We start from the raw sequence: 26,739 nt of genomic DNA on the forward strand, positions 1-26,739 counted from the left end.
CTACAAAAGGCCACGCCAACCGAAAATCACAGAAAAACAGAGAAAGCACAGGATTAAGTATTGCAAAATGGTGAGAAATTGGACCGTCGACAAATTCAAGCAAGTCATATGGAGTGACGAATCACCCTTTGAAATTTTGCATACCTCAAACCCGCAGAATGATCGCGTGTGGGCCCGTAATATTGATGACGTTCCGCCACGGGCAACAGTGAAAAACCCAGACAAAGTCATGGTCTGGGGTGGAATGAGCGCCCAGGGGCTTACAGAATTGCACTTTGTGCCAAAGGGTCAGACCGTTAATGCTGCTTACTATGTTGACGAAATCCTCACAAAGTCGCTTCTTCCATCTCTTGACCGTTCGGGTACAAGAGGCTCCGTTCTGGAGACAAAAATGGTTCCTGGAAGGTCAAGTCCGATTTTCATGCAGGATGGTGCACCACCGCACACTTCGAAACTCGCGCAAGACTGGTGCCGGGTGCATGTTCCAGGTTTCTGGGAGAAGGGCATTTGGCCCGGGAACTCCCCTGATCTAAATCCCCTGGAAAATATTTGGGGGATTTTGAAACAGGAGCTCGACTCTGCCCCGCCGTCCTCCAGCGCGGCGGAGCTCACCGCGCGGCTCAGGGCAGCATGGGCCAACATCCCGAGGTCCACGCTGAAGAGACTGGTGGAGAGCATGCCGCAGAGGGTCACCAGGTGTTTGGCACTTAAAGGAGGGTATGTTGGTACCTAATACATGGCTGACGTACCAACCATTGCTGCGTTTTTGGCGTTGAAAAGGTGAGAACGAACTTATGGGACACCCTGTAGTCTAAGATTTAAAAATCGTTAGATCTCCGCTGACGTCACAAATTCTAAGGGGGCATTCCAATGCATTAGCCCCTTAGAATTCGAAAACTGCAAGTTTGAAATTCCATATCTTCGAATTAAAGCATTTTTCGATGTTGTGAGTGCCCAAACCGGTATTTGCAGGCCATGGCCACCAATTTGGCTATCTCAACTCAAAACTAATGTTAAGGTGGGAGTGTCCCTTTAAGTTTTAACTTTGGAATGAAATATTTTCGATTTGAGGCATTTCTCGATGTTGGGAGTGCTCAAACCGGTAAGTGCAAGCCAGGGACACCATTTTGGCTATCTCAACTCAAAACTAATGCCAAGGTGGGATGGTCACTTTAAAATAAACAGGGCTGTCAAACTTCAATCTCGAATTTTCCAAGTTTTGAAAATTTACAAATTATACGCAGGTATTATGTCTCAAAATTTCCAGCTTGCAAATTTTACCTATAGGTAGGTACATTTTTAACATTCGAATAAACCTGAATATGTATATGTGATAGAACACAACACATACAGATGATCTACTCTAGAAAGTTATAGCCCGATCTCTTCAAAAATAGCTAAAAAATAGTTATTTATTACACTATGGTTATACGATATTACATTTTACAGTAGTCAAAAGGTAGTGACCAGCTCTAAAATACCCGGAGCAGGGAGCGCTCTGTATAGAGTGTATTCTAGTTACAACGAGGAGGTTCATTGTAGGTAAATATATGTCGGGACTGGGTGCGCGGGGCAGACGGCATGTCTGCAACGTATATACTCCGTGCAGCGGCACCCCTATCGCGGAACAACGCGGTAGTTCCGCCGCTATCGAGCTGTTCAAGGGTCGAGTGGTCGGGGTGGACAGCTCCACCCGATCACGGGCCGACAGTAGCGGCGGGTCCGCCACGGCGGCTACACCATCGGCCCCAGCCGCTACGCCGTGACTGTCGCACAGCCCTCGCGCGACTGTCGCACGATCCTCACGTGGCGGGGAGTGTCGCACGGGCTCACGGCTCTTTTGGAGGGGCTGTGGTGCCGCGGTTTCTGAAGAGTGCCCAAGTGTCGAGCGCAGGTAGGTGCGCCGGTGTTTCACTCGGAGCGCAGCCCGGCACTGTGTGTGGGCTGAAGTGGATGAACCAGGAGGATGGCGTCTGCAACCACAATGGCCAGCACCGGTTTCGCTCGGATCGACAGCGGCGACAAGAGGATGACGCTGCTCATCCAGGAGGCCCAAGGTACGTGCAAATGGCTTCAGAAGAATGGTCGGCCGCAGTCAACATTTAGTCGCTAATACTGCAGCCTATGCCGCACGCATGTACATATTAGTCGCTCCGGACTCCTGAAGATCCGAATCCTTTCGGTCATCAGCTCGGGTATACACTACCCAGTCGCGCTGCCGTGTGTCCAAGGGCTACAGATAAAGAAGTGGCTTTTAATGCTAGACTAGACTACTCTAACATTGCTACGGATCCAGTTCGTATCGCAATTTCAATCGATGTTTCCATTTTCCGCCGTACCTATTCGGGGTCCGGAGAGCCGTTCTCGCTCCATATTTAGGCTCTGCTGTCTCGTTTTACTCATTTGGAATCTCGGCGAGGCTCGGGTGGTGGAGGGCAGGGATCGGAAGCAGGGCGACGCAGCACGACAGGCAGATCACACCCATGCAGTCCGAAAACATTGAACGACAAGTGGACTGACCAATATGTTTGGGGCCATCCGCAGAGGACCAGTGCATGGTAAATTGGTAGGAAATCCACTTGATTATCAAGACTCGGACTCATAACTCGATCCCACTGATAAGGCGGCAAGTGGATAGCTGGAAAATAAAGAGATAGCAAAGCCGACGTTTAATCAAAACGGAAAAATCGTTTCTTATGCTTGATGTACGACACATAAAAATGTGTCGACATGTCGTACATCTTGATGTACGACATGTATTTATGCGTCCGTAACCCTCTAGCTTATAAAGCAAGTAGCGATTTCCAAACGTTATCTCCACTTGGTTCTATTTTCATTGCATGTCTTTCATTAGGCATGTTTCGTGCCAAACTTGATGGATTAAAATATCTGGTCCTTATCACTGAAGGAGTTCGTCAAGTGAACGGTACGTTATAAATGTCCCTGTATAATGTCGGCTCTCGGCCCGTCTCGTCGGCAGTAACTGAGTAATCTATCGAACAGAATCGGGCGGCATGTGCCACCATATTTTTCAATATAAATGCCGCGAGGCGCCGCGGGGTCGTTTGTATTGGCGGCGGACTGCCGCTGCGGCGCTCGGCAGCCTCCGTCGCTCCGACGGCCGCGACAGTCGCCGACGGGGCGGCGCGGAGTCCGGTGACAGCGCGCGTCCGGTGCGGCGCCTCCGCGGCTGAGCGCCGTATCTGCACCGCGCGAACGGGGACTTCAAACGGATGATGGATCTAGTGTCGTGGGGAAGGGGGGTGAGGTGATAAAGGGGTGGGAAAGGGAGGAAAATAACTTGCGTCATTGAAACTCTTTTGATTCTGAGTGCCTTTCCATTTAATGATGAATTGTGCTTCAGACGCACACCTTCGTACGACTCGAGCGCACACAACCAATAACATAGACTAGTCCATATCATATAAGATGTGGAGTAGTCTATGCTAATGGGTTTTATATGTATTATGTTATAGTAAAGTGTACCATAATGACATAGTAAAGTGTTCAATAGTATATTGTACATACTAGACCCTCTGCATTCGGCACTGGCATGCTGCTGCTGTCCTGCATAGCGAAATGCATCAATTGACCCTCGCACTTATGAGACGGGGGTCGGATGGAACCCCTTGCTTTTCCGCAAATAACTCGCGGAAAAAGCGACCAACTGCTACGGAGCTTTTCATAACCTTCTAATTTTTCAATTTTACACACACCATTAACATTTCCGGCCCAATGACCTTTGACCTGTAACCTGTTCAGTGTTCATTGAGACCATGTTAAACCGGAATTGCGATTCGGAGAATGTCAGCACACATTATCCTTAAGTTTCCAGACTTTTTTTTATCATAAATGGGCCAGCATGTGAAATGATGGTTGTCCCATGCATCTCAGTGGGTGTCAAGGTCTCTTGAAGGTCAGGTCAAGGCCATTGACCTTTACTGACCTCGGGTGACTTTTTCGAATTTTGCGACCTTTAGGGAAGATTTTGGAAGCATTCGAAAGGTAGTTAAGATCGCCAACTATAACATTTTAATTTGCATGATTGAAAACATGAAACGTCGTTGATTACATTAAACCACGCCCCGCTGGGGTAGGGGGGGGGGGCAGAATCTGCCCCCTCCTGTTTTTCGCCAATAACTTCTAACCGCGTTACACCAGCGACGTCAAACTTTCAGTACCTTATCATACATCAATTTGACACGTTCCCTGAAAATTTGAGCGAAATTTGTCGGAAATGTTTTGAGAAAATGGCGTTTTAGTGACGTCATGTTCGCCATTTTCGCCTAAAAAACGGCAAAATTTCAAACGCCGTTAACATTTTCATTTTTAAAGGAATCAAGACGTAACAAAAAAGTTAAACGTGATTTTACTTTGTCTATCAAATGGTTATCTCGTTTTTTTTTTGAAAATTTTGGGTTTTGGCCCAATTTTTTTTTTAACTGATTTTTGTGTGAAAATAATTATAACATTCAAAATTTTGAGTGTATCGAAAAAAACCGGAATATATGTCAGAGAAGTGGTCTATGTGCACCTATTACCAATTTTTAGAAGAATCGGTTCAAAAATGTGGGAGGTATTCAAAATTTTATGACGTCACGACACACAAAATTTTTGATTTTTTTTTTGAAGTTTTAGACCTCGTACGGAAACAAAAATGGCACCATTCGATTCGCCGTGAAAAACTGCATCAGATAGACACCTTTTTAGGCCTTAACAACCACCTTCCAAATTTGACCTCACTTGATCTGACCTTGACCTGACCTCGACCTGAAATTCATCCATATGTGGTCCATATCACTTATTGAGTGTGCCTATTTAATTCTATGAATAAAATGACCCATAAAACATGGGTCGCACATGCCGTTTTCTATATTTCGTTTTTGGTGACCTGACCTGATCTTGACCTTGACCTTTGCATGATATTGTATGCAACGGATATTGTCTTGGTAGCCTAAGAACACGTTTTGGGCAATCGGTCTCAGTCCATTCTTCGGCAACTACGGTGCAAGGCCGATACCTACCGTATAAACTTGCATTTTGTACCCTTGACCTGACCTTGACCTGACCTCTGACCTACTTAAGCAAAAAAATGGTATTTTAAGATCCGCCTTGTTGAGAGCTTTCGATTGCCGTTTTCCCCGTCTTTCTACGACCATCGGTTCGGAAGTAAGACAGGGGGGCAGAATCTGCCCCCCCCCCTCCCCAGCAAGGCGCGTATGGCTGAATAGCCCAGCGGGGCGCGGGTTAACATTGCATGAAAATGGGGTCTTAGGTATTAACTATTAACCCTATTCCTGGCGGGCTCCGCCGGGACAAGAAACTGGCGGGGGGGCCGATTCGGCCCCCCCCCCTGAGATCTCGAGAACGAAGCAAGATAGCGACAAGCGGTAAACGGCATCGGATACGCATGGACAAGGTCTACAATTTTTACGAAGGTCATTTTCAGGTCAGGTCAAAGATGACGTCATAGGGGTCGAAAAAGTCAAAATGGCGGCGCTAGATAAGGAGAGAGTTTTTCTCGAATAACTTTCGAATTAGTCAAGATAGGAACAAACTAAGGGCATCATCGTGATCCTCTCGTCAATCCGCATCGAATGATATATATGTTGACCTCGAAAGGTCAAGGTCAAAGGTTGACCTCAGGTCACGTGACCTCGAGGTCATCATGTATATCATTCGATGCGTCTTGACGAGCTGAACACAATGAGACCATCCACGCGTCTGTATCTTGTTCCTGTACGGAGTTATTGGCCAAAAACCTTTGGTGACCTTTGATGACGTCACATGACCTCACAGCTGCCCAACAGCAAAACAGACCTCAAGGTAGTGAAGGTTGATCGTATATGAAGTCATGTATGGTATATGGGGCCATTCCGACCCGTTTTAGTGGTAAAAACAGGGAGTTGATTTTTCCCCCATTGACTTATAATGGGGAGGTCGCGAAACTGACCTGACCTTAGGTCACCGATATCAAAATTCCGAGATATACAAATTGCACATACTGGTACCCTAACTAAAGCCTGAAGAGAAGAAATTGATCGGTCAAAAACTCTAGCTCTGGCGTGATTGCAAACTTTTCTGAGGTAGGGTCACCAAACCGCCTCTGGTGACCTGACCTGAGGTCAGATCAACTCAAAATTTTCAGACATGTTGCGTAGAAGCCTTATAGGAAAAGTCAGAAAATTTGAGCTTCCTAGCTCAACGCGTTTGGGAGAAATAACCAAAAAACCTCAGGGGGGGGGCTCCTGAGGCCCCCCCCGCCAGGAATAGGGTTAAGAGAAAAGTCATTATAACTTATAATGACTTTTCATCGACCGGCGCGCAGATAAAGTCATTATACTTAGAACATGAACTTTTATCGTCTCAATGGATTCAAAATTACATCAAAAATAGTTTATGAGAGTTTTATTTTGGTTTGGCTGTAGGCATTACGGCCAGAGCGCGCCTGTATTCCAAGGCATCTCTGTAGTTGATCGTTTAGCCGCTGGGCGGCGCTGCGGGAGCTCTGAGCTCGAGCCGCGGCGCCGACCGAGTACCGTCGAGGCTGGCGGCGCCGGCGGGGCGCGACCGGCGCTGGGTAGTGGGCGCGTGCTGTCACACCTCCTACAGTGGTGACCAGGCCTGACTGGCCGCTTCGAATGAATGGCGCCGCCGCGAGGGTGTGACCTGTGACCGTGCCACCGCTGTGACCTGTCAGCGGTCCACTGCGGAGAGCTGTGAACTGTGGCCAGGCCGCCACAGTGACCTGTGACCGGTCCGCCGCGGAGTTGTGCCCTGTGGCTCGGTGACCTGTGTGCCCTGTGACTCGGTCACCGCTGCGACCGTGCCACCGCTGTGATCTGCGACCGTGTCACCGCTGCGACCGACCGGTCCAACCTTGGGCTGTGATCGGTCACTACGCCACTCCTGAGGTCTCTCACTCGGCACAGCTGAGGCCGACAGGGCAGCCAGCCGTGCCGAGCTGACATTCCAGCCAGCATGGTCGGAGTATCTGTGGACCCGCAGTGTGAGTACGGTCTGCGCGATCCAGCAGCTCTGCAAGTGCCCGAGCTCAGTCCGAACACTGAGGCTCGTGGAACTTACCACACTTGCGTCCTAACGTTATCTGTATCCTTTTCCTACCACTTACCAGTCATGACTTAGTACCACATTCATGCATGCAGTGAACTTCTTTTCGCTCCTGGCGTTTTGTCTGTGTCTTGTGAGGGCTGCATCCCCTTCTATGCATAGCAGTTTCGAATATCCCCCAACTTGGGTAGCTTAGATTAGTAATATGTATACCTATCGGTCGTTCGTCCAGTGTTAGATTGTCCAGAGAAAACTCATCTTACCTGCGATTTTGCTGTCAGCAGTGGCTCCGTTGATTGATCATGTCATCACATTATGCATCAACGCCAACCATACCTAAATTCATCCTATAGTAATTTGGACCACGAGGGCGGCGTCAGTGTATGGAATGCCTGCAGTCGGGAGGCATGTCTGCATGCGTGCACTTTCAGAGCACTTCAGTACGGCCATATAATGGCTGGTGGCGCCCCGTTACGTATAGGTCTTCGAGACGCAAAGGCGGCAAAGGTACACATAGCAGACAGCCTTACAGTTATACAACATATACAGCCCGATAAAGCTGTAGGGCTGACCACGAGCGTGTCGGGGGACCCAGCTTGAGCTTGGAAGTACTGGCCGCTCTTCATCCCCGGCCGATGCAATGGTCTGTTGCGGTCCGGCGGTCCGACTGATGGTCCTACCGGACGGTCGGTCCGGTGTGGTCCGACTGACGGTCCTCCGCGGTCTGTCCAGTGTCCTACGGCCCTCCGCGGTCCGACTTCCGTCCGACGGTCCGGTGTGGTCCGTCCTACGGTCCTTAGCGGTCCGACTTCCGTCCGACGGTCCGGTGTGGTCCGACTGACGGTCCTCCGCAGTCCGACCGGCAATCCATCTCTGGCGCGGTGATTTGCGGTGCGTAGCCCGCGACGAGTGACCGTGTCCCGCGCCTCGCCAATCGCTCGCCATCTGATCAGGATCGGCTGAGTTTCATTGACAGGGCCATTAGTCTGTCGAGCCGCAGCGGCACTGAAAGGCAGGCGGGCCGTCATCGCTCCGACGCGGCCGGCACTTGAGCTGTCTTTTATAGGTCCAGGTGGACAATATTGGGGGATCGTAGGTCCAGCGGACACTATTGGCGCCGTCATAGGTCCAGCAGGACAATGTTGGGGCCATCGCCAGGTCCAGCGGGACAACATGGAGGCCGATAATAGGTCCAGCGGGACAATATGGGGGCCGATATAATAGGTCCAGCGGGACAATATTGGGGATGTCAACGGTCGAGCGAGATAAGCGAACCTGTCTGAGGCTGAACGAGCAATTTGATTAGGGGCTCGAGTGAATAAGGTATCTTTTCTTTGGTGCTGATGGCTTTCACATCTCCTTTTTCAGTTAACCAATGATGAAAAAGGATTAATATGGATAACTAACCCAGCGCCTACACACGCTCCCATGCATCATGACCATGGCGAACACATGATGTGCTTCAGTTGTCTCCGTTCCGCTACAGGTATCCATTACGTTCGCCGCCATTCCTGCAGCTGCACACATGTGCCATTCGGGGCAGCTGCAGATCACTGTGTGCTAGTGCACCGGCGGCTGGACGGCGCTCATTTCCGGGAACGGGCCGCGGTCCGGTGCAGACGCCGCTGGCCGTGCCAAATGGGCCCCGTGGTCGCTCCCCGGAGCGTCCCAGACTGCCTACTAGAGTCCCAGAGCGGCGGCCGACCCGACTACAACGCCCTGCGCGTGTCAGCGGAAACGGGTACAGATACTCTGTGGACGTGCACTCAGTGCAGCACATGTCTGAGTGTCGACCAACTGTACACCCCAGTCATACAGACGGAGGGTACCGCCTGATCAATTTTCAGTCACAGACCGAATACCATAAACCGTCTGGGACTTCATATAAGGCCACTTTTTAATTACGGACCGAATCCGTAGAAATTCCAAAGCCATGGACCGAGTGCCGTCTAGGAATTTACCAGTCATAGACCGGGTATCGTAAATATAGGGCTTCCTGAGTCATAGACCGAGTGTCGTTTATAAATAAAGGGTTCCCTGAGCCACGAGCAAAAGTTCGTTCATACCTATGTAGGGGATTTCTGAGTTGCAATTACCAAGTGCTGCCTTAGCGATCAGTCAGTCAAATTCTTCGGTCACGGACTGACCATAATTTCATGAGTCATCCGTCTAAACAACTGCATGACGTGTGGGAGGCTGAGTGTTAAATGAACGATGCCTCTGCGTTTCCAAAGAGCTGAGTGTGAGGACGGGATATTTGAACAATGACACGCATGAATCCAAGAGAGGCTCTCGAGCACCGCAGGCTGTTCCCCGGGCGGATTTAGACACAGGGCTGCCGCAGGTCCGAGGTGGGGTCAGACAGAGGATCACATCTCGTCCCCAGGGGTCAATCTCTGGGTCACACTGGTCCCTGGAGAAAGATTCAGGCACAGGTACTGTAAGTAGTTTCATACATTACAGGGCTGACTGATAAGTGATAAGCCATCGCTGCCCGCAGTGCAGACCGCGCCCAGTACGATAGGTGTGCGCCGTGCGGTGGTCCCGTGCCCACACTGACTGCGCCCCGCTGCGGTTCGCACCGCTCCTCATGTGTGCTGCGGTCGGCAACACACCGGATCACCGTGGGTGCGCTGTCTCACTGCAGGACACACAGACACACACGCACACAGACAGACAGACAGACAGACAGACAGACAGACAGACAGACAGACAGACAGACAGACAGACAGACAGACAGACAGACAGACAGACAGACAGACAGACAGACAGACAGACAGACAGACAGACAGACAGACAGACAGACAGACAGACAGACAGACAGACAGACAGACAGACAGACAGACAGACAGACAGACAGACAGACAGACAGACAGACAGACAGACAGACAGACAGACAGACAGACAGACAGACAGACAGACAGACAGACAGACAGACGGACGGACGGACGGACGGACGGACAGACGGACGGACGGACGGACAGACAGACAGACAGACAGACAGACAGACAGACAGACAGACAGACAGACAGACAGACAGACAGACAGACAGACAGACAGACAGACAGACAGACAGACAGACAGACAGACAGACGGACGGACGGACGGACGGACGGACGGACGGACGGACGGACGGACGGACGGACGGACGGACGGACGGACGGACAGACGGACAGACGGACAGACGGACAGACGGACAGACGGACAGACGGACAGACGGACAGACGGACAGACGGACAGACGGACAGACGGACGGACGGACGGACGGACGGACGGACGGACGGACGGACGGACGGACGGACGGACGGACGGACGGACGGACGGACGGACGGACGGACGGACGGACGGACGGACGGACGGACGGACGGACGGACGGACGGACGGACTCTTATACACATATACCTACTTACCTACACGATGGTGGCAAGGAGCTGGGAGATAGCATTTAGGATCTATCGGATAGCGAGCGCCCCACCAATAAATCTGTCAAGTTAATGGCACTGGCACTGCCTTATCTATCTTGTTCCCGTCTATATCTATCGTCGTTACTTTGCATACGTCCTTGGTCCTTATGTAGACACAAGTCATCTTAGCCGCAAGTCCTTACCGTTACTTCACGTCTTCACAGTAGGTACTGAAAGTCTACTGACTGGCCTACTCATCTAACTAGACACAAGCCTGAATGTTTTTTTATATATAAATAAAACCACCAGCTTATTTTGTTTTATCACGACTTATTTCATGGTCCTTTCTCCTAAGCGAACAATGTGATTGGTGAAGGTCTGATTCGCTTCGGGCGCAGGACGCGGGCAGTAGGTAGGCATATGGAATTCATGTATGAACTAAATATCCTATTTCAGTTATCTATTAGAAACGCTTTTAGCGAATGCTTCACTTTCAGAGATGACACGCTGGATCCGGTCGTGAGCTCTGTGGGGCGCGCGGCGGTTAGCCCGTCTCTGTCCGCACCACTGCACAGGCGCAGCGCGTGACTCGTTACCAGGCCACCGAATGGGCGGCCACCTGGCCGGCCAGCCACTCACGAGGTGCTGTTTATGCGCGCGCGGCCGTGTCGTATCTCAGCGCTAATCTGGTGCTGGTGGCCCGGCTGGATGTTTGTTATAGCGCTGTGGTCCGTCCGGCTGACACAGACGCCGGCCGCTCGGCTTTAATTGACTAATCAGCGGTGGGGCGGCCGATGCCAGCTGGCATGAACCGGGAGCCACCCGTGCTGACTGGACGGGGCACGGCCGAACGGCCCCGGCGCCGCGGCGGCGCTGACCGCCGGCCGCCGAACGGCCCGGCGCGCCGCTCTCGGTCTTCCTGGCATACCGGCCTCGACGGGGCGTGCGGCGCTGTCACACGGGCCGGTCTGCAGGCGCGTCGCTGGCCGTGGGCGAGCGTCGGCCGTGCCAGCGCCGTCGGGCCGCCGCCCACACTTCGTCACAGCTCCGTCCGTCCGTCCGTCCGTCTGCCCGCGGGTCGGCCACGGCCCCAGGCGGTGCCGCCGACACGTCAGCGGCCGCGCTGCACAACGTGCGGTTAGCGGCAGCCGTGCCAGCGGCCCTGACGTCACGCGACATCCAGACGGCAGCCGTCAGCCGATCTGGCAGCTCGTCAGCTGATCTGGCAGCCAGCGCACCGCCACAGACGGTCCTTCAAGTTAATTAATTCATGTCGACAGTCGGCCTGTTTGAAGAGAGTGCGCTGCGCCCGCCGTGCCGGACCTAAAAGCGTCCACGGCTCTGGGGCACACTGCGCCCTGTCGTGTGATCTCCCTGGCACCAGATGCTATATTTTCTGTGACGCTCCTCTGCCTCGTCGTCCTGTCATCTTATCATTAGTTGCCGTCTCGCAGCTCGGTCGGCCTGACGTCTTACTTTCTGTCCCGCTGCTGGCGTACCAGCACCCCATGCTCTGCCGTGTCGCCCCGGCCTGTTGCCACTGGCGCCATAGTGCCGTTCCCGTTCCCCCGATGCTCTGTCGCCACGGATATAAACACTATGTTATCCTGTTACTCTGCCACGGTATGTGGCCATGCTGCACTGTTGCCTGGTGTGTTAGTACCTTGCTGACCTGACGTTTCACTTTTGGAGACTAACGTGTCACCTCAGCAGTCACCTGCCTCATGGTGCCGCGCCGTGCAGCGGGCTGGTGGAGACTGGAGACGGGGCGAGGTGATCTCCAAGCCCCGGGCGGGGTTCTGTGTGCATGTGCGGGAGGGGGGGGGGGGGGTGAATCATATGGTCCCATCGGGGCTGGTGTGGGGACGGGGAGGTGGCGAGGGGCATGATAAGACCGGCGCGGCGCCCGCCGCCGCGCCGGCTGATACGAGGTGATGCGATACGCCCGAAATGACATCGACGCCTCTGGGAGCGGCCTGTAGTCCAAACAGACCATGCCCATACTGGCACATAACTAGAGGGTAGAATTGCAACACGTCCCCGCCTATACCTATAGAGTACCGTACCGGGAACGGTACACCATATATCATCCTCATCTCCGGACCAGCCTCCCTCCCCAGGAGCACCGTGAATGAAGGAACGCCCACAGTGGCCAGTGGCCATCCCCCGCTGCCAGCACCGGAGAGAGAGAGAGAGAAAGAGAGAGAGAGAGAGAGAGAGAGAGAGAGAGAGAGAGAGAGAGAGAGAGAGAGAGAGAGAGAGAGAGAGAGAGAGAGAGAGAGAGAGAGAGAGAGAGAGAGAGAGAGGGCTTACCACCCCACCTCCCTGGTGGTTCCAGTACCTAACCGTCGCCATCCGACGGTCACTGACCACTGAGTTGACACAGACACCGACAGGTCATCAGAAATTCGCTCGGCGCGCCCCTGCCAGCCGCGTTCCGCGCTCCAGTATAGATGGCTCGGGCGGCGCCGGCATTCCACGCTCACGACATCCCTGAAGGCCGCGATCGCTGCACGCGACACTCGATTGCATGACGAGCGAGTACACAGCGCTGAGCCGGACGCCCTTGGGACGTAGTACAGTCTGTAGTACCTTTTCTACTTACGAGCGGTTTAATGATTTTATCCCGTACCGCCGGTATGTTTCGGGCACTTAAAGGTAAGAATACATTTCATATAAAATATACGACATAATTCAGTCTAGACGAAATGTCTACTAGACGTTTTACAGTTTTTTAATCGTCTAGACGTTTAACAAATCAAACGACATCTGATAATTTTCTCTCTTTGCACGTCAAACAATTGTAAACACTGTCTACGGTGCGGGATAATAACAATTATAACAACAATAACAAAGAGAGAAAATTATCAGATGTCGTGTAACTGATTTGTTAACCCTAGCCGGCCGAGGGGGGACGGCCGACGGGTGCGCCCCCCCCACCCCATAGGTTTTTTCACGATAGCTCCGGACACACTGGCGATAGAGCTGAAACTTGGCATACCTTACCTTTGATTTAAGCTGGATCTTTTGACACGAACTGCATTTTCAAGTCAGGTGAGGTCACTGACCTATGACGTCATAAGTGAACCTCTGCACGCGGTCTTCAGATGTCGCAACTTCGCAACGCCGTCACTGCCAGAGGAGCTTTCACAGGGAAATGAAACTTGCAGGATCTAGTATCCATTACGAGTCTCACAACTTGTTTATCTCGGATTTTTCCTAAAGGTCATATGAGGTCAGGTCATTTTCGTGACCTCACCATTATAAATCAATGGGGAAAAATGAAAACTACTATTCTGGCGCCGGGAACGATCTCCAACTATCTCAAGCACACAGAATCGTAATTTGATGCACTCCTTGCAAGGTAAGATGCGTCACTTTTGCAATGCTGACATTGCGTGACGTCATTTATGACGTCATCAAGGTCATATTAGTTTTTCCCGATCAAATTGAGCTAGCGAGTCGGGAAAGCCACCAATGGGCTCTGAAACACCTGCCGAATCGAATGATATGCGACATAACCTACTTCGACCAATTTCGTGACCTGGGGGCGCTGACCTGACCGTGACCTGAGGTGATGAGGTCAATCCAATAAGTTGACCTCACCCAAACAAAAAGTATATCATTCGACGCCCCAGAGCGAGGCGAACACGATGCTGCCAAAATCGCGGCTCTGCGGCCGTTTTTGAGAAGTTATTCACCAAAAACAGAACCGTACCACTTAACCTGACCTCAGAGGTCACCGGTTGACCTAATACCTTAACCCTCGCCCCGTTGGGGGGGGGGGCCATTTTGGCCCCCCCCTGTGGTTTTTCCTGAATAGCAAGAAAACGGCGGCGCGCAGCGCCGCCAAATTTTCAGTACCTTCCCGGGCATCAATTTGACACCTTCACACCAAATTTCAAGTCTTAGGTCACCTTAGGTCAGGAGTTATTGAGGTCAAACTGAGGTCATGTTCGAGCAAAAATGAGCAAAAAACATGCAATCTTGAAACGCTCACCAAATCTACAGTTATCAAGCAATTTCAAAGTTCTTTATATGGTCTAGTAGACAAAAAGCGGCGCTACAAAACTGCTATCTCGGATTTTCAAAATTTTTGGTTTTTGACCAAAAAAAATTCAAAAAATTGATTTTTTTAGAAAAACTTTGAAAAAATCCAAAAATTTTCCGAATTTCGAAAAAAACCGGAATATATGTGATAGACCCAGCGCTCTTCTATATACATACCAAATTTCAGATCGATATCTCGTTTTTTGGCCAAGTTATAGCGAAAAAACTGTTCAAAAATGATGACGTCAAATTTTTGAACTTAATTTTTAGCAATTCTAGACCACGTACTGCAAAACAAAGACCACCATTGAACTCCCCGTGACGAGCCGCATCGATTCGATACCCATTTTATGCAAAAATATTAACTTTGAAATTTGACCTAATTTGACCTGACCTTGACCTGACCTTGACCTGACCTTGACCAAAACGTGATCTAAGCTGGCCCCAAAGGCTGCCTGACCCATATAATCGCATTTGTCATGTAAAATGGACCATAAAACATGCATCACACGACACTTTCATATTGTGACCCCCCCGTGACCTGACCTCTGTGACCTGACCTGGTATCAGTGACCTCAGATAGCAAAATATGTGTTTGAAGAACATTTCCCCATCGATGATTTTCAATGAAATGCATTTTACTCGATTTTACAACTCATTTCTTGAAGTGCCTGTAAACGGTGAAAATTGGACCTTTGACCTGACCTGTGACGTCATCGGTTTGACCTAGGTCAATAAAATTGGGTCACAAGGTAGTTCCCCGTTGGGGCTATCCAACGCCGTTTACCGCTTGTCGCTATGTTGCGTGGTTCTCGAGATCTTAGGGGGGGGGCCAAAATGGCCCCCCCCCAACCGGGCGCGTTGCTCGGCAGAGCCCAACGGGGCGCGGGTTAAACTTGGGTATCAATATCTGCGTCTCGTAACGGCGCACACGCTCGTTTTTCCGCGACGCGCTAGCTACAGCAGGGGCGAAACGGCGAGGGGGGGGAACATACCCGCCCCCCACCCCTCGGCCGGCGCGTAGGTATGTAGAAAACCAATAGGTCCGGTGAGGGGTAAACGTCTTAAGGCCTGGCTACACTATCCGTTTTCTGCGTGCGTTTTTTGCGGGTTTGCGTTTTTGCGTAATATCGTTCTAGAAAAAATTAGAAATAATATAATTTTTACATTAGCTATATACAAAACTTAATATAACTCTTGACTTATAGTAACTAAGAATTAATATAAAACATCACAAAAACGTAATATCAATTATTTTTCTAGAACGACATTACGCAAAAGCCGCAAACCCGCAAAAAAAAAACGCACGCAGAAAACGCAAGGCCTTTAGACGATTAGCAAACTGTTAAACGTCTATAGTCTGGCAAACCTAAGAAAGAACGGAGCTCCTGAATCTTTGCCACGTGTTTTGATCACTATTCACTGGACGAGTATAGTTCGAAGAAAATTCGTGTAAAAGGTCGTTAGAGAAATATTCTTCAATATATTCTATTCAATATCAAAACGTGCATCAACGGTGCATCATCAATGGTGCACGTGCATCCATTTTTTTTTGCACCCGAAAGATCAACGAAAGATATCGGCGGCAAGTTTACTTTACTCTTGACTTTACTGACTTTACTACTCTCGGCGGTACGGGATAAAATTATTAAACCCACTGTGATTAAACCGGGCCTTGATTAAACCGCTCGTAGGTAGAAAAATCTTTTAAACGTCTCGCCTATCGGCTGGACGTTCAAAAGATTTGTTCTACATACGTTACTCGGGGTTTAATATATAATAATGCCTTTGGGGCGCGATAATAACGTATAACAAACGTTAAATAAACGATAAACCAATAACCAGTAACAGTCACCGTAATTTCTGGAGTAGGTCGGGAGTGTAGGAAGTAGGAACACACTGACAAACAGACGTTGCAGGAAGTCTTTTGTCACGATGCGAGTCAGGATCTGCAGAGCGGTCAGTTGACTGGAAGGATGGGGCAGCGGTGTGAGTCGGGGTTCCTTGGGCTGGCATAGGGAGAGTTACTAGGTACTTAGTCGGTGATCGGTGTCCCAGAGTGTGGCAGAATGAGGTGTGGGTCCGAACGGTAGGGTAAGGTGCCTAATTAGCGACCCTTTCCGATTTGCGACCTACCTCCCTACAGAAAAACTAGCAGGAGAAAACGGGGTAAAAATATCGTCAAAAGGTCAGCCATACTTTGGTTATCAAATTAAATTATTTTCCGGTCGTCGATGTTTCTGGTGGGACGTTTCAGGTGAGTTTAAATAAAAATGACGAGTTTCTTATCCAAAACGTGTGTGTTTGGGCCATCTCTGATGAAAAGCGATGCACATTAGGATGATGCACCTTTATTATCCTGAATCGACGTTCCTTCTTCAATTGATTGCCGTTTTCCCATAGTGAATCGCTCAACTGTGCTTAGCATGGCGGTTAAAAATGTGTCGCAACTCATCTATATTACTATTTGAGGAGGGTGCGTCTGTCCGTTACCGAGGTCCCAACTTGGTGGTGCTTTGCGTGGACTACAGGCCAGACCGTTGCACCTAGCCCGGTGAAATTTGCACAACTTATAGATCAAGGATGCGCGACGTGCCTTTGAGGGGTCTCAGCTCGATCGGATTGATAGGGAGCGCGTGGCGCGTGCTCAAAAAGTGCAAATTCGCGTCATAGACTTTACATGTATAAATCGGCGTGCGAAATCGGGCGAAAACGGCTAATTTTGGCCGACACGGGTCCAGTTCACGTGCAATATCTTGGTGACCAGGGGTCCGACCGGCACGGGGAAAACAGCATCGTGTACAGAATTGAACGGGCTATTGAATGGTGTGCAATGCAGAGGATAGCACGCGCCACGTGCATCGGAGACGGCACTTTTATTTGAAAAATTGCGGTTTTTGAGGGATTTTTGAATTAATTTTAGCTTTAGGTGACCGGTAAATGGAGCGAGTTGAATCAACGCCAATTTGCAAGAGAAAGGTACCGCCTCTCATATAAAAATTGTGAAAAGCTGATTAATCTAAATCAAGGTGGTGCAAATCACAGGAGAAAATGGTGTTTGTCAATTTTGTGCCACTTTATTAATCACACGGGGTTTGCTGCATAACCTGATACCTTTGGCAATTGAATATGGTACCATTGGATAGAGCATTCAATTCTGTCCAATATTCACTTTTCATTTTTGCATGATTATTAACAGTATCCTTAAAAATGTAAATGTTCCAAACCATTACATTGCCATTTTTAGCGAAATTCATCGATGGCCCTCAAAAGATTTCACGACAGTTTTCGAATCATTCTAAAGTAGAACGCATGATAACGCATGACACGCATGACACGGGCACCTCGATGCGATGTATCTTTTTGTTTTCTTACAAAATGCTTGGCCGTCAAAAAGCAATCGAACGAAATGGATATCTACCAACCAAATCGACACAGACCAACCCAATACCCACGGGTCAAAAAAATCCCCCCTTCGCGTTGCGGAGCACGCGGGTAACCCTAGTATTTCCTATTTGCGCCTGACATGGTCGCAAATAGCTCAAGAAGGGAAAGAAAGGGGAAAAGAGAGAAATGAAAATGAGGTGTAGCTGAAGCTTGCAATGTGTGGAAGGGGATGCCAAATGTCGTCACCAGGGATGCGGAGCCGTGGAAATTTCAGACGGCTCCGGCTCCGGCTCCGGCTCCGGAGAAAAAAATCGGCTCCGGCTCCGGCTCCGGCTCCGGGTGAAATGTTATGGCGGCTCCGGCTCCGGCTCCGGCTCCGAGTAAAATGCTCCGGCTCCGGCGGCTCCGACTCAGTACATCCCCTATGCAATCAATTAAATACGGGTGGAAGAAACATTGGATTGGTTATACGCGTTACTCTTTGCCATGGCCGGATCATGACCGCGTCCTCGCGCAAACGCACCTCGGAGAGAACTGGCAGAACAAAGGACTAGGAAGCGATGGCATTGGAAACGCAGTCGCCGCGAATCGGAGTTCACTGAACCATCGTAAGCTGACACCCGTCTCGGCAGAGACGGTGCTGGGAGTCGCAGTCCACTGCACTGGCTTGAAAACAATGGCCGTCACCTGATGACCGGTCCTCATGTTCTGGGGATGCAGTAGACGTGGGGGGGGGGGGGAGGAGCAGACAGGAAGTTGATTGCGTACTGTGGGATACTGGGGATATTCGGCTTTTTTCATTCACTTGATGGCCCATGACGAAAGTACATACGATATGTTTCACTGCCTTGTACTGTCAAACCGAACTAGGTCAATTATTTTTTTTCTTCTTCAAAAAATAAAAAGGAGCCGGAGTCGCCCCCTTTTTTGGCGGCTCCGGCTCCGGCTCCGGCTCCGGTCTATATTGTTTCACGGCTCCGGCTCCGGCTCCGGCTCCGGGCAAAATATGCCGGCTCCGGCGGCTCCGGCTCCGACTCCGGCTCCGGCTCCGCATCCCTGGTCGTCACCGACTGCAGGGGTGCGAATTCAGCGCGGACCTCGAATATCATACGAGATAGCCCGCAAAATTTGGGTTTCCGCCTTCTTTTCGCCTTTCGGTGCATCACGTGATCAGTTTTTACTTCCGGAAATGTGTTGGATAAACGTTCCTGTTCGAGTGATTGAGTGCTTTGCGTATAGGTTACCTTTTTTAGATCATATTTCATCTTTTCAGGCGTCGCATTTTTTTGCCATTTTTAATATGGGGAAACCCATAGACTTATTAGCGACCCTCCCCGGTCGCTAATCGGGAAGAGTTCCCTATTAGCGTTTTTTGCAATGGTTTGCCAAAATGCTCACTACAAATAAGTTAGTGAATATTGGGGCAGAAAATGACTATATTTTAATAGAAAAATGAACGATCTCTCCGAAAATCAAGCCAGTAATACAGTGGCACCCACAGAGCGTGAGCAATGACGGTTCAAATTAAGGGGGTCGCTAATTAGGCACCTTACCCTATGGGCTGGTGGGACAAAGTGGTGTGAGTTGGAGCGGCGAGGGCTGGTAGAATGGAGCAGTCGTGGTTTGGTGCAGGTCGGAGCGGTGCGCCCGGCTGCTGGCACGCGGTGCACGGGCTGGTGCACGGGCCGTGCAGTCCCGTCCGTCCGCCCGCCGGCGCCCGGCTCGCTCGCAGTCCAGCTGGTAGGCAAACGACGCGTCGGTGAAACACGGCCCTGTCGTCGCCGCCGGCGCTCCAACGATAACAGAGCGAGCGGGCAGTCCGGCGGTCATCAGTACTGCTCTGTCACCGAGCCGCCCCTGTCACCGCACCCAGCCTCCGGTACCCAGCTCTCTGTGTCTGTCTGTCTGTCTGTCTGTCTCTCTCCCCTCTTCTCTCTTTCTCTCTCCCTACTCTATCCACCCTCTCTCTTCCCCTCTCTATCTCTCTCTCTCCCTCTCTTCTGATAAGAAGACATCTGATATCAGCGCCAGACAGGAACACTACATTCGCTAATCCGTACAATGCCAGGGCGTCGTCACTCGTCACCATCCACCGCCGGCCCCTATTTTCATTCCGCGCCTGCCAGGTCAGGTGACGGGTGAAGAGGCTGAGACGCGTCCCTCGATCAGCGAGTGGCAGACAGACCAAAGGGGCGCCGACAGACCGCGCCGTTGGCGTACCGGCGGAACGGATCGGCGCCGGGTGGGGCCACTTGGCCGCCGCGCTGCACCACTGCACTGACGGGAAACGAGCGCAACTGGCACTGCCGATCGACTCACATCCGCCAGCTGCTGCTGGTTGACCCTTCACTGAACCCGACTCACTGAGCACGGGGGGGGGGATGGGGGCCTGTCGACTGTCAGTGCCGGGGTAAAGTACTGACCCGGGATCCTGGACCCACGGGGACCACCGGTCAGTGGGCCTACGGGGGAAAGGGAGCTGTTCGTCACGTGGGACTCACGATTGTTTTTACCAGTCACGCGGGCACCGGCCCGGGAAGCGGGGACTGCCTATGCTAATCCAATGGGTGCGGGAATTGTGGCTGTTTCTCAGTCCAGACGATCCAGCTTGAGCTAGGTGGGAAGTGTGGGAGTGGGAACTGGGAGTAAGGAGTTGCAGACTAAATTATGACCAAATCGCAAATGAAACGCGTACCAGTGCCCAGTTTCGAGGTGCAAATCGAATAAATATAATGATAATGATTAACTTTCAGTGAAGTCCCCTCCCCCTCAACCTATACGGTCCTACCCGTCCTACCCTACCTGAACCCCTGAATACGCCTCTGCTTTTGCTGCATTGTGGGTACCTGACGCGAGATCAGCTGATGTCAACAGTAGTGAACATGTGCACTTTAAAGCAGATTGTGGATTGGTCCCTTGTTTCATAATTACGTCATCAAAGCATAGAGCTGATGTTTGATTTGCTGGTAGGGAGCAATAACGCAAAAATGACGTCAAATATAGTCTGTCTTACCTGTAAATTCGTTTGATTGACGCCCAGCACGGAGGATATCAAAGGGGAGGGCGTGTGTCGGGGTTTATGATACGTCCCCTTGGTGATATTTTTGCAATTATTTCATAAGCATGTCTAGTCGTGTTTGCATGGTTTGAATTTATGTGTTTTAACGGTATCCGTCCGAAATGGAGCTGCCTCTCTGTGGTGAGTGTCAGCCTCTGTTGGCGCAGGGCCAACAAAGCATGTTTTGGCTCTCCTGGCGCACCTGTTGCTTTACCGGCATGGTTGTTGCATAGCTTTTCGTTAATAGTCTCCTTTTGTTGTATTTCAATAAACTTTTGACCAAGGTCAGATAACTCCTGCACAATGAGCAGAGAGTCCTCAACCTGACCTCCCCAAACCAGCATCAATGATGTCAATAGTTAAGGCACAATATCAGCCTTCATTAGCACCACCCACCCTTGCATGAACTCTTATCTAAATGAGCATCCTCACAAAACATTAAATGAACAAGACCATGGTATTGATTAAATGCTAATTGTACACTTTTGGCATTAGTACCTACCTACAAATAAATGCATAGGTACCTAATTATTTGACATTGGCAAATGTTTTTAGTTTTGCACTTGCGGAAGCATTATAATGAACCAATTGTTTGTGTGGATTTTTTTCCTGCAACTGGCATATCATTGCTGAATTTTATGGCTCAGAATTTTTAATAAAGTATATTCAATTCTGTTGCATGCAGACCTTATCGCCTTGCAGGGTCGGACATATATTTATAGACCATGTCTTTAGCCTATACCTTAGTTAATATAACTGATATACTGGATAAGTGAGCAGTGCAGCAAGTCCTCATGCCGAGTAGAGTTCATGTTATTACTGGTCATGAAATCTTACTTTTTGTACACCCCCTGCTACTGTTGGCAAAGTTTAAATGATAAATGCATATTTTCATAGGTACTTTTATTTATAGTTTATAGCTCGTGCTGACAAAATGTGCACCAAGATTAACTTGATTGATAATTACCAGCCACATTTTTTATTGCTTCAGATAAAGGCATTGCTATGTATTGTCCAGGACAACAATGGCTGGAAGGATAATGTAAAGTGAGGTGACAATGTGTATTTTTCTTCCCAGATGAAAGGGAGGATGTACAGAAGTTTTTGAGGATGGAGATGCTAGTACTGAGCATATTCGCGTAGTACGTATTGTGTTGTCGACTGTTAAATAGGTATACGTATTTATTAACAAAGACAAATTATAACGCGCAGTACGCACTTAGGGGTCGATCTTAAAATTATTATTCGTCTAAATCTCAAGATATCTGTTAATCCTTTCACGATATTTATTGCATGCGCATGATTTGTGTCTGAGCTTGGCCTGCATCTCTGTGTTCTATTTGTTGAATTTACCTATATGTATCCGAAGAAGCCCCGTGGGTGAAACGTAATACAACTATTCTATCAATTTTGATCCTAAATAATGAGCATCTGGCTAATCATCTTCATCATCAGATGTACAGAAGAAAACCTTTTCCAAATGGATCAACTCACAGCTGGCAAAGGTAATTATGCAAGTTTGAGACCTAGTATACTACATCTAGGTTCTTAGTCTTTAAGGCTTTCTATTTCTTTCATAAAAATGGCATTATGATTTTGGTTTGCTTTCTGAGCTCACTATCACCATTCCCACCTAATCCATCTGTTCCTACTGCCTACCTTTACATGTCTCCACCCTCTGTATTTGCTCACTACTGCACCAGCTACCCTGGCCTCTACCTCTACCCATTCTTGCTGGACCTTTTCTCCCATCCCACTCTTTTGCTCATGTCCCTACCTTTTATTTTCTCATGCACTCCTTTTTTCATCACCCTTAGTTGACAATAAAGTAGGCAATTATCCTTTTTAATATAGGTACCCTGTCTTTATAAGATAAATCTGTTTTATTATGTGTGCAATGTACTTTACTGGTTAGATCATCACTCATCCCCCAAGATGTGGTTTTATGTAAGCTGTCAGTTTTTTATTCTGAGACTTAATGAGCTAAAGGAGTCGAGCACAAGACATTTGAAAGGTTTGGTTTTTGGCAGCAGATGTGACAGAAAGCACTAGTAACAAAGCACAGTTAGGTCGCTACAGACCAGGTCGAGGCTGCCGCTGCACTGCCCGACGTTCGCTGCCGACGGGAAGGATGAGCGATATGTGATCTGCGTTTATCGGTCAGATGAAGTACGGTGAGCTGGACGGGCCGTGGCCGCCTCCGGCTCTGTGGGTGCGTCACTTAGATTCCGGTGTAAATTTTGCCGTCCACCAATATTACACGCGCACCGACGGGGGGCGGATATCCGCCCCCCCCTGAGGTTTTTCGCGGATAGCGGGAAAACCGCGGCGCTACAACTGCGGCGCGTAGCGCCACGAAATTTAGTAGGACTATTCTCTCATCAATTTTACACATGGTGTGCAAGTTTGAACCTCCTAACTTTTAAGTTCAGGTCACCAGGTCACTTTGAATGAACCAACCTCAAGTCACTTTTTTGCAACTTTGTCACCGTGCCAGAGCTACAGTAGATGTCGGAGGCCTTTGAAAGTCGCAGGATGCTATTAGGTCATTAGTAGCTACAATTTGTATATCTCGGAATTTTGATGTCGGTGACCTAAGGTCAGGTCAATTTCGCGACCTCCCCATTATCAATGACTGACGAAATTTTGAAAGGTATGGACAATTCGGAAATTTCATTGCTAGCTCTTTTAGATTTAAGTCGGTGTTTTGATGTGGTCGATCATAGTGCTATTCTTGAAAAATTGAGTCTCTTACAGATCAGGACAGGGTGGTTCAAGAGCTACCTCGAGGGACATACTCAGAGGGTAAGGATCGGCGACGAATTATCAGAACCCTTACCGATATCGGTGGGATGCTTCCAGGGCTCAACGTTAGGAAGTTTATTGTTTAATATTCTAAGCAATGACATTGCATGTCACATTCCGTCCTCTGTGAACGGTTTCCGAGTAACTTTAATCAGGTATGCGGATGATACTCAGCTAGCACTAACCGGGTCGAGACACAAAATTCGGGATATGCAGGGTGCTATGGAAGACGTTTTAGGTATCTTGAGTAACTGGTTTATGCAAAACGGTATGATGGTTAATCCTAGTAAAACGGAACTGATGGTTTTCGGTGACAGACGGCAATTAGTCCAGTTAGATGAAGTTCCAAAAGTGTCATTCATGGGTGAAGTGGTGATGTCTACCGAGAGCGTGAGGAACTTAGGTGTGATAATGGACCCAAACCTGTCATGGGAGCGCCACGTGCAACATGTTGTTAACAAATGTTTTGGCATTCTCATTGGAATCTCGCACGTTAAACATACTCTACCGGCTTCTGTTCTACCTCGTATCGTCGATTCTCTTGTATTTTCTCACATTCGATACTGTGCGCAGGTGTATGGTAGCTGTGGCAAAAATGTACTGACCGAACTACAAAAAATAGTCAACTTCGCAGCACGAGTTATTTCCGGTCGACGGAAATACGACCATGTTTCGGATGTCATTTCAGACTTAGGTTGGCTCACTGTTCCAAAGCTAGTTGACTATTTTGACATATGCATGATTCATAAAATTTTATCGCTGGACGTACCAATAGGATTGCGTGAAGCACTGTTGTTTAATCATGAATCAATCTCTCGAAGAACACGGCAGTCGGATCATATTTCAACCACTCGCCCCCGCAACAACCATGGAAAACGTACATTCATCTATCGTGCATCCAAATTGTATAACACATTCGCCATAGATCATCATGTGAACCACCTTAGCATGACTTCTTTTAAGCGCCACATTCGCAAAATGTTGGCTGATGCATCGTGATTTTTTTCGTGACTAGTTAGTTTATTTTAAGTGTCCGCGATTTTGTTCTCATGAAGATGTGTGTGTTTTTATAACTTTTTTATACCGTGCGGTGTTACATTGTATGACGAGGGTATTGGAATAGCCCATTTTGTGTGGAAATACCTGATGATGTGAAATAAATAAATAAATAAATTATAAGTCAATGGGGGAAAAATCAACTCCCTGTTTTTACCACTAAAACGGGTCGGAATGGCCCCATATACCATGCATGGCTTCATATACGATCAACTCTCACTACCTTGAGGTCTGTTTTGCTGTTGGGCAGCTGTAAGGTGATGTGACGTCATCAAAGGTTACCAAGGTTTTTTTTTTGCCAATAACTCCGTACAGGAACAAGATACAGCCGCGCGGATGGTCTCATTGTGTTCAGCTCGTCAAGACGCATCGAATGATATACATGATGACTTCGAGGTCACGTGACCTGAGGTCAACCTTTGACCTTGACTTTTCAAAGTCAACATATATATCATTCGATGCGGATTGACGAGAGGATCACGATGATGCCCTTAGTTTGTTACTGTCTTGACATTCGAAAGTTATTCGAGAAAAACTCTCCATATCTAGCGCCGCCATTTTGACTATTTCGACCCCTGTGACGTCATCTTTGACCTGACCTGAAAATGACCTTTGTAAAAATTGTAGACCTTGTCCGTGCGTATCCGATGCCGTTTACCGCTTGTCGCTATCTTGCTTCGTTCTCGAGATCTCGGGGGGGGGGGGGAGGCGGTCATCCGCCCCCCCCCCGTCGGTACGAAGCTGGCGCAGACCCCCGTCGGTGCGCGTGTTAAAGTCTGGCTGTAAAAGGCTGCAACCTTCGCAACTTTTTCTGTCTAGCGTGACTTTGGCTAGGACATCCGCCCAATCCTAATGCACCGACTGTTATAATGACATTTTTTTTTCAATGAAAGATGAATACCATACAGCTCGCACATGAAGAGCGAACTATTAAAGAACTCAATGAGGCGAACGAGCTATAAAAGCACATGTTGTAGTCAGCTTTTCGTCGCTAATTAAACACTTATGCCAATAATTTCAGAGAACTTCAAGACTGCCATCTTATAAGCCGAATGGCCTTACAGACAGGGTAATGATTTGTGTGGTCAACTTCTGGCTGTTGACTTTCCCATTGGTGCATGTGCAATGGATGCCGATTTTCAAAACTGAAATCTGATCGCTTTGAATATATGCATACTTTTACTTTCTTCCTATTTTAACCACTCTTCCTCTGAAAAATCATTCATCTTTTGTTTTGTGTGGCCTGACATAATTTCAGTGTTCATTTGTTTATTAATTGTTTCTCATGCATTAAGTTGCACTGTAACTATGCCGTAATTATGTACATATGAGATGAAAATAATTTGTTGCATAACACTTATCCTTACGAAGATTGAAACAGGTATGTTAAGTCTTAGATAATAGCATGTAGGTTCCTGATATTTACTCGCGATTTTATTTTTGTCATACATTTCTATGAGTTGTTATTCCTAAAAAAGCATTTCATTTCTTCAGGTGGCTTTGAACAGCGTTTTCAAGCAAATCTTAATCAGGTTGTAATATTAGAAATGCATTAATTTCACCCAAGTCAGGGATGTACGTGATGGTGACAAGCAGTAAATATATACCTATATATTTTCCGGTGGTTAATTTTCTTACCTACCATGCTCGATAGTCGTCCAAACATTTCCCAAATTACCTGCCGGTACAGGTACCCTGATTGGGGTAGGACCTTACGCATAGAAGTGGGGCACGTTGGCAATGACGACGTAGACCGCGAATTGGTCTATAGGCTTTAGAAGGATAAATTCCGCGTACCTATGAACCCGAGAATCTACGAGTTACGACAATAGATAAACAATGATCCAAGTACTGAAATGACATGGTACATGTTACTTGGTTGTATGGACATGTTTTACCTTTGATTAG

The 26,739-nt window shown here is 48.8% G+C and overlaps 1 protein-coding gene across 9 annotated transcripts in view; it reads left to right on the forward strand.

Annotated features, from left to right (window-relative positions):
- Positions 1 to 1,873: 1,873 nt before the first annotated feature.
- LOC122388846 (dystrophin-like) overlaps positions 1,874 to 26,739 on the forward strand; it is a 185,658-nt gene continuing 160,792 nt past the window's right edge. For 2 of the 9 annotated variants that reach the window (XM_043380310.1, XM_043380313.1), the window contains exons 1-3: positions 1,877 to 2,057; positions 22,049 to 22,060; positions 22,426 to 22,475. In XM_043380310.1, the coding sequence (XP_043236245.1) occupies positions 1,967 to 2,057; positions 22,049 to 22,060; positions 22,426 to 22,475 (153 nt within the window). In that variant the 5' untranslated portion in view covers positions 1,877 to 1,966. Of the gene's footprint in view, positions 2,058 to 6,575; positions 7,010 to 20,962; positions 21,112 to 22,048; positions 22,061 to 22,425; positions 22,476 to 26,739 lie in introns of those variants that run through there. The other 7 variants (XM_043380307.1, XM_043380311.1, XM_043380312.1 and 4 more) reach the window with 7 other exon arrangements.

The sequence above is a fragment of the Amphibalanus amphitrite genome, unplaced genomic scaffold (genome assembly GCF_019059575.1).
Source record: "Amphibalanus amphitrite isolate SeventyFive unplaced genomic scaffold, NRLGWU_Aamphi_draft 000337F_arrow, whole genome shotgun sequence".
In the NCBI taxonomy this organism is placed as follows: Eukaryota; Metazoa; Arthropoda; class Thecostraca; order Balanomorpha; family Balanidae; genus Amphibalanus; species Amphibalanus amphitrite.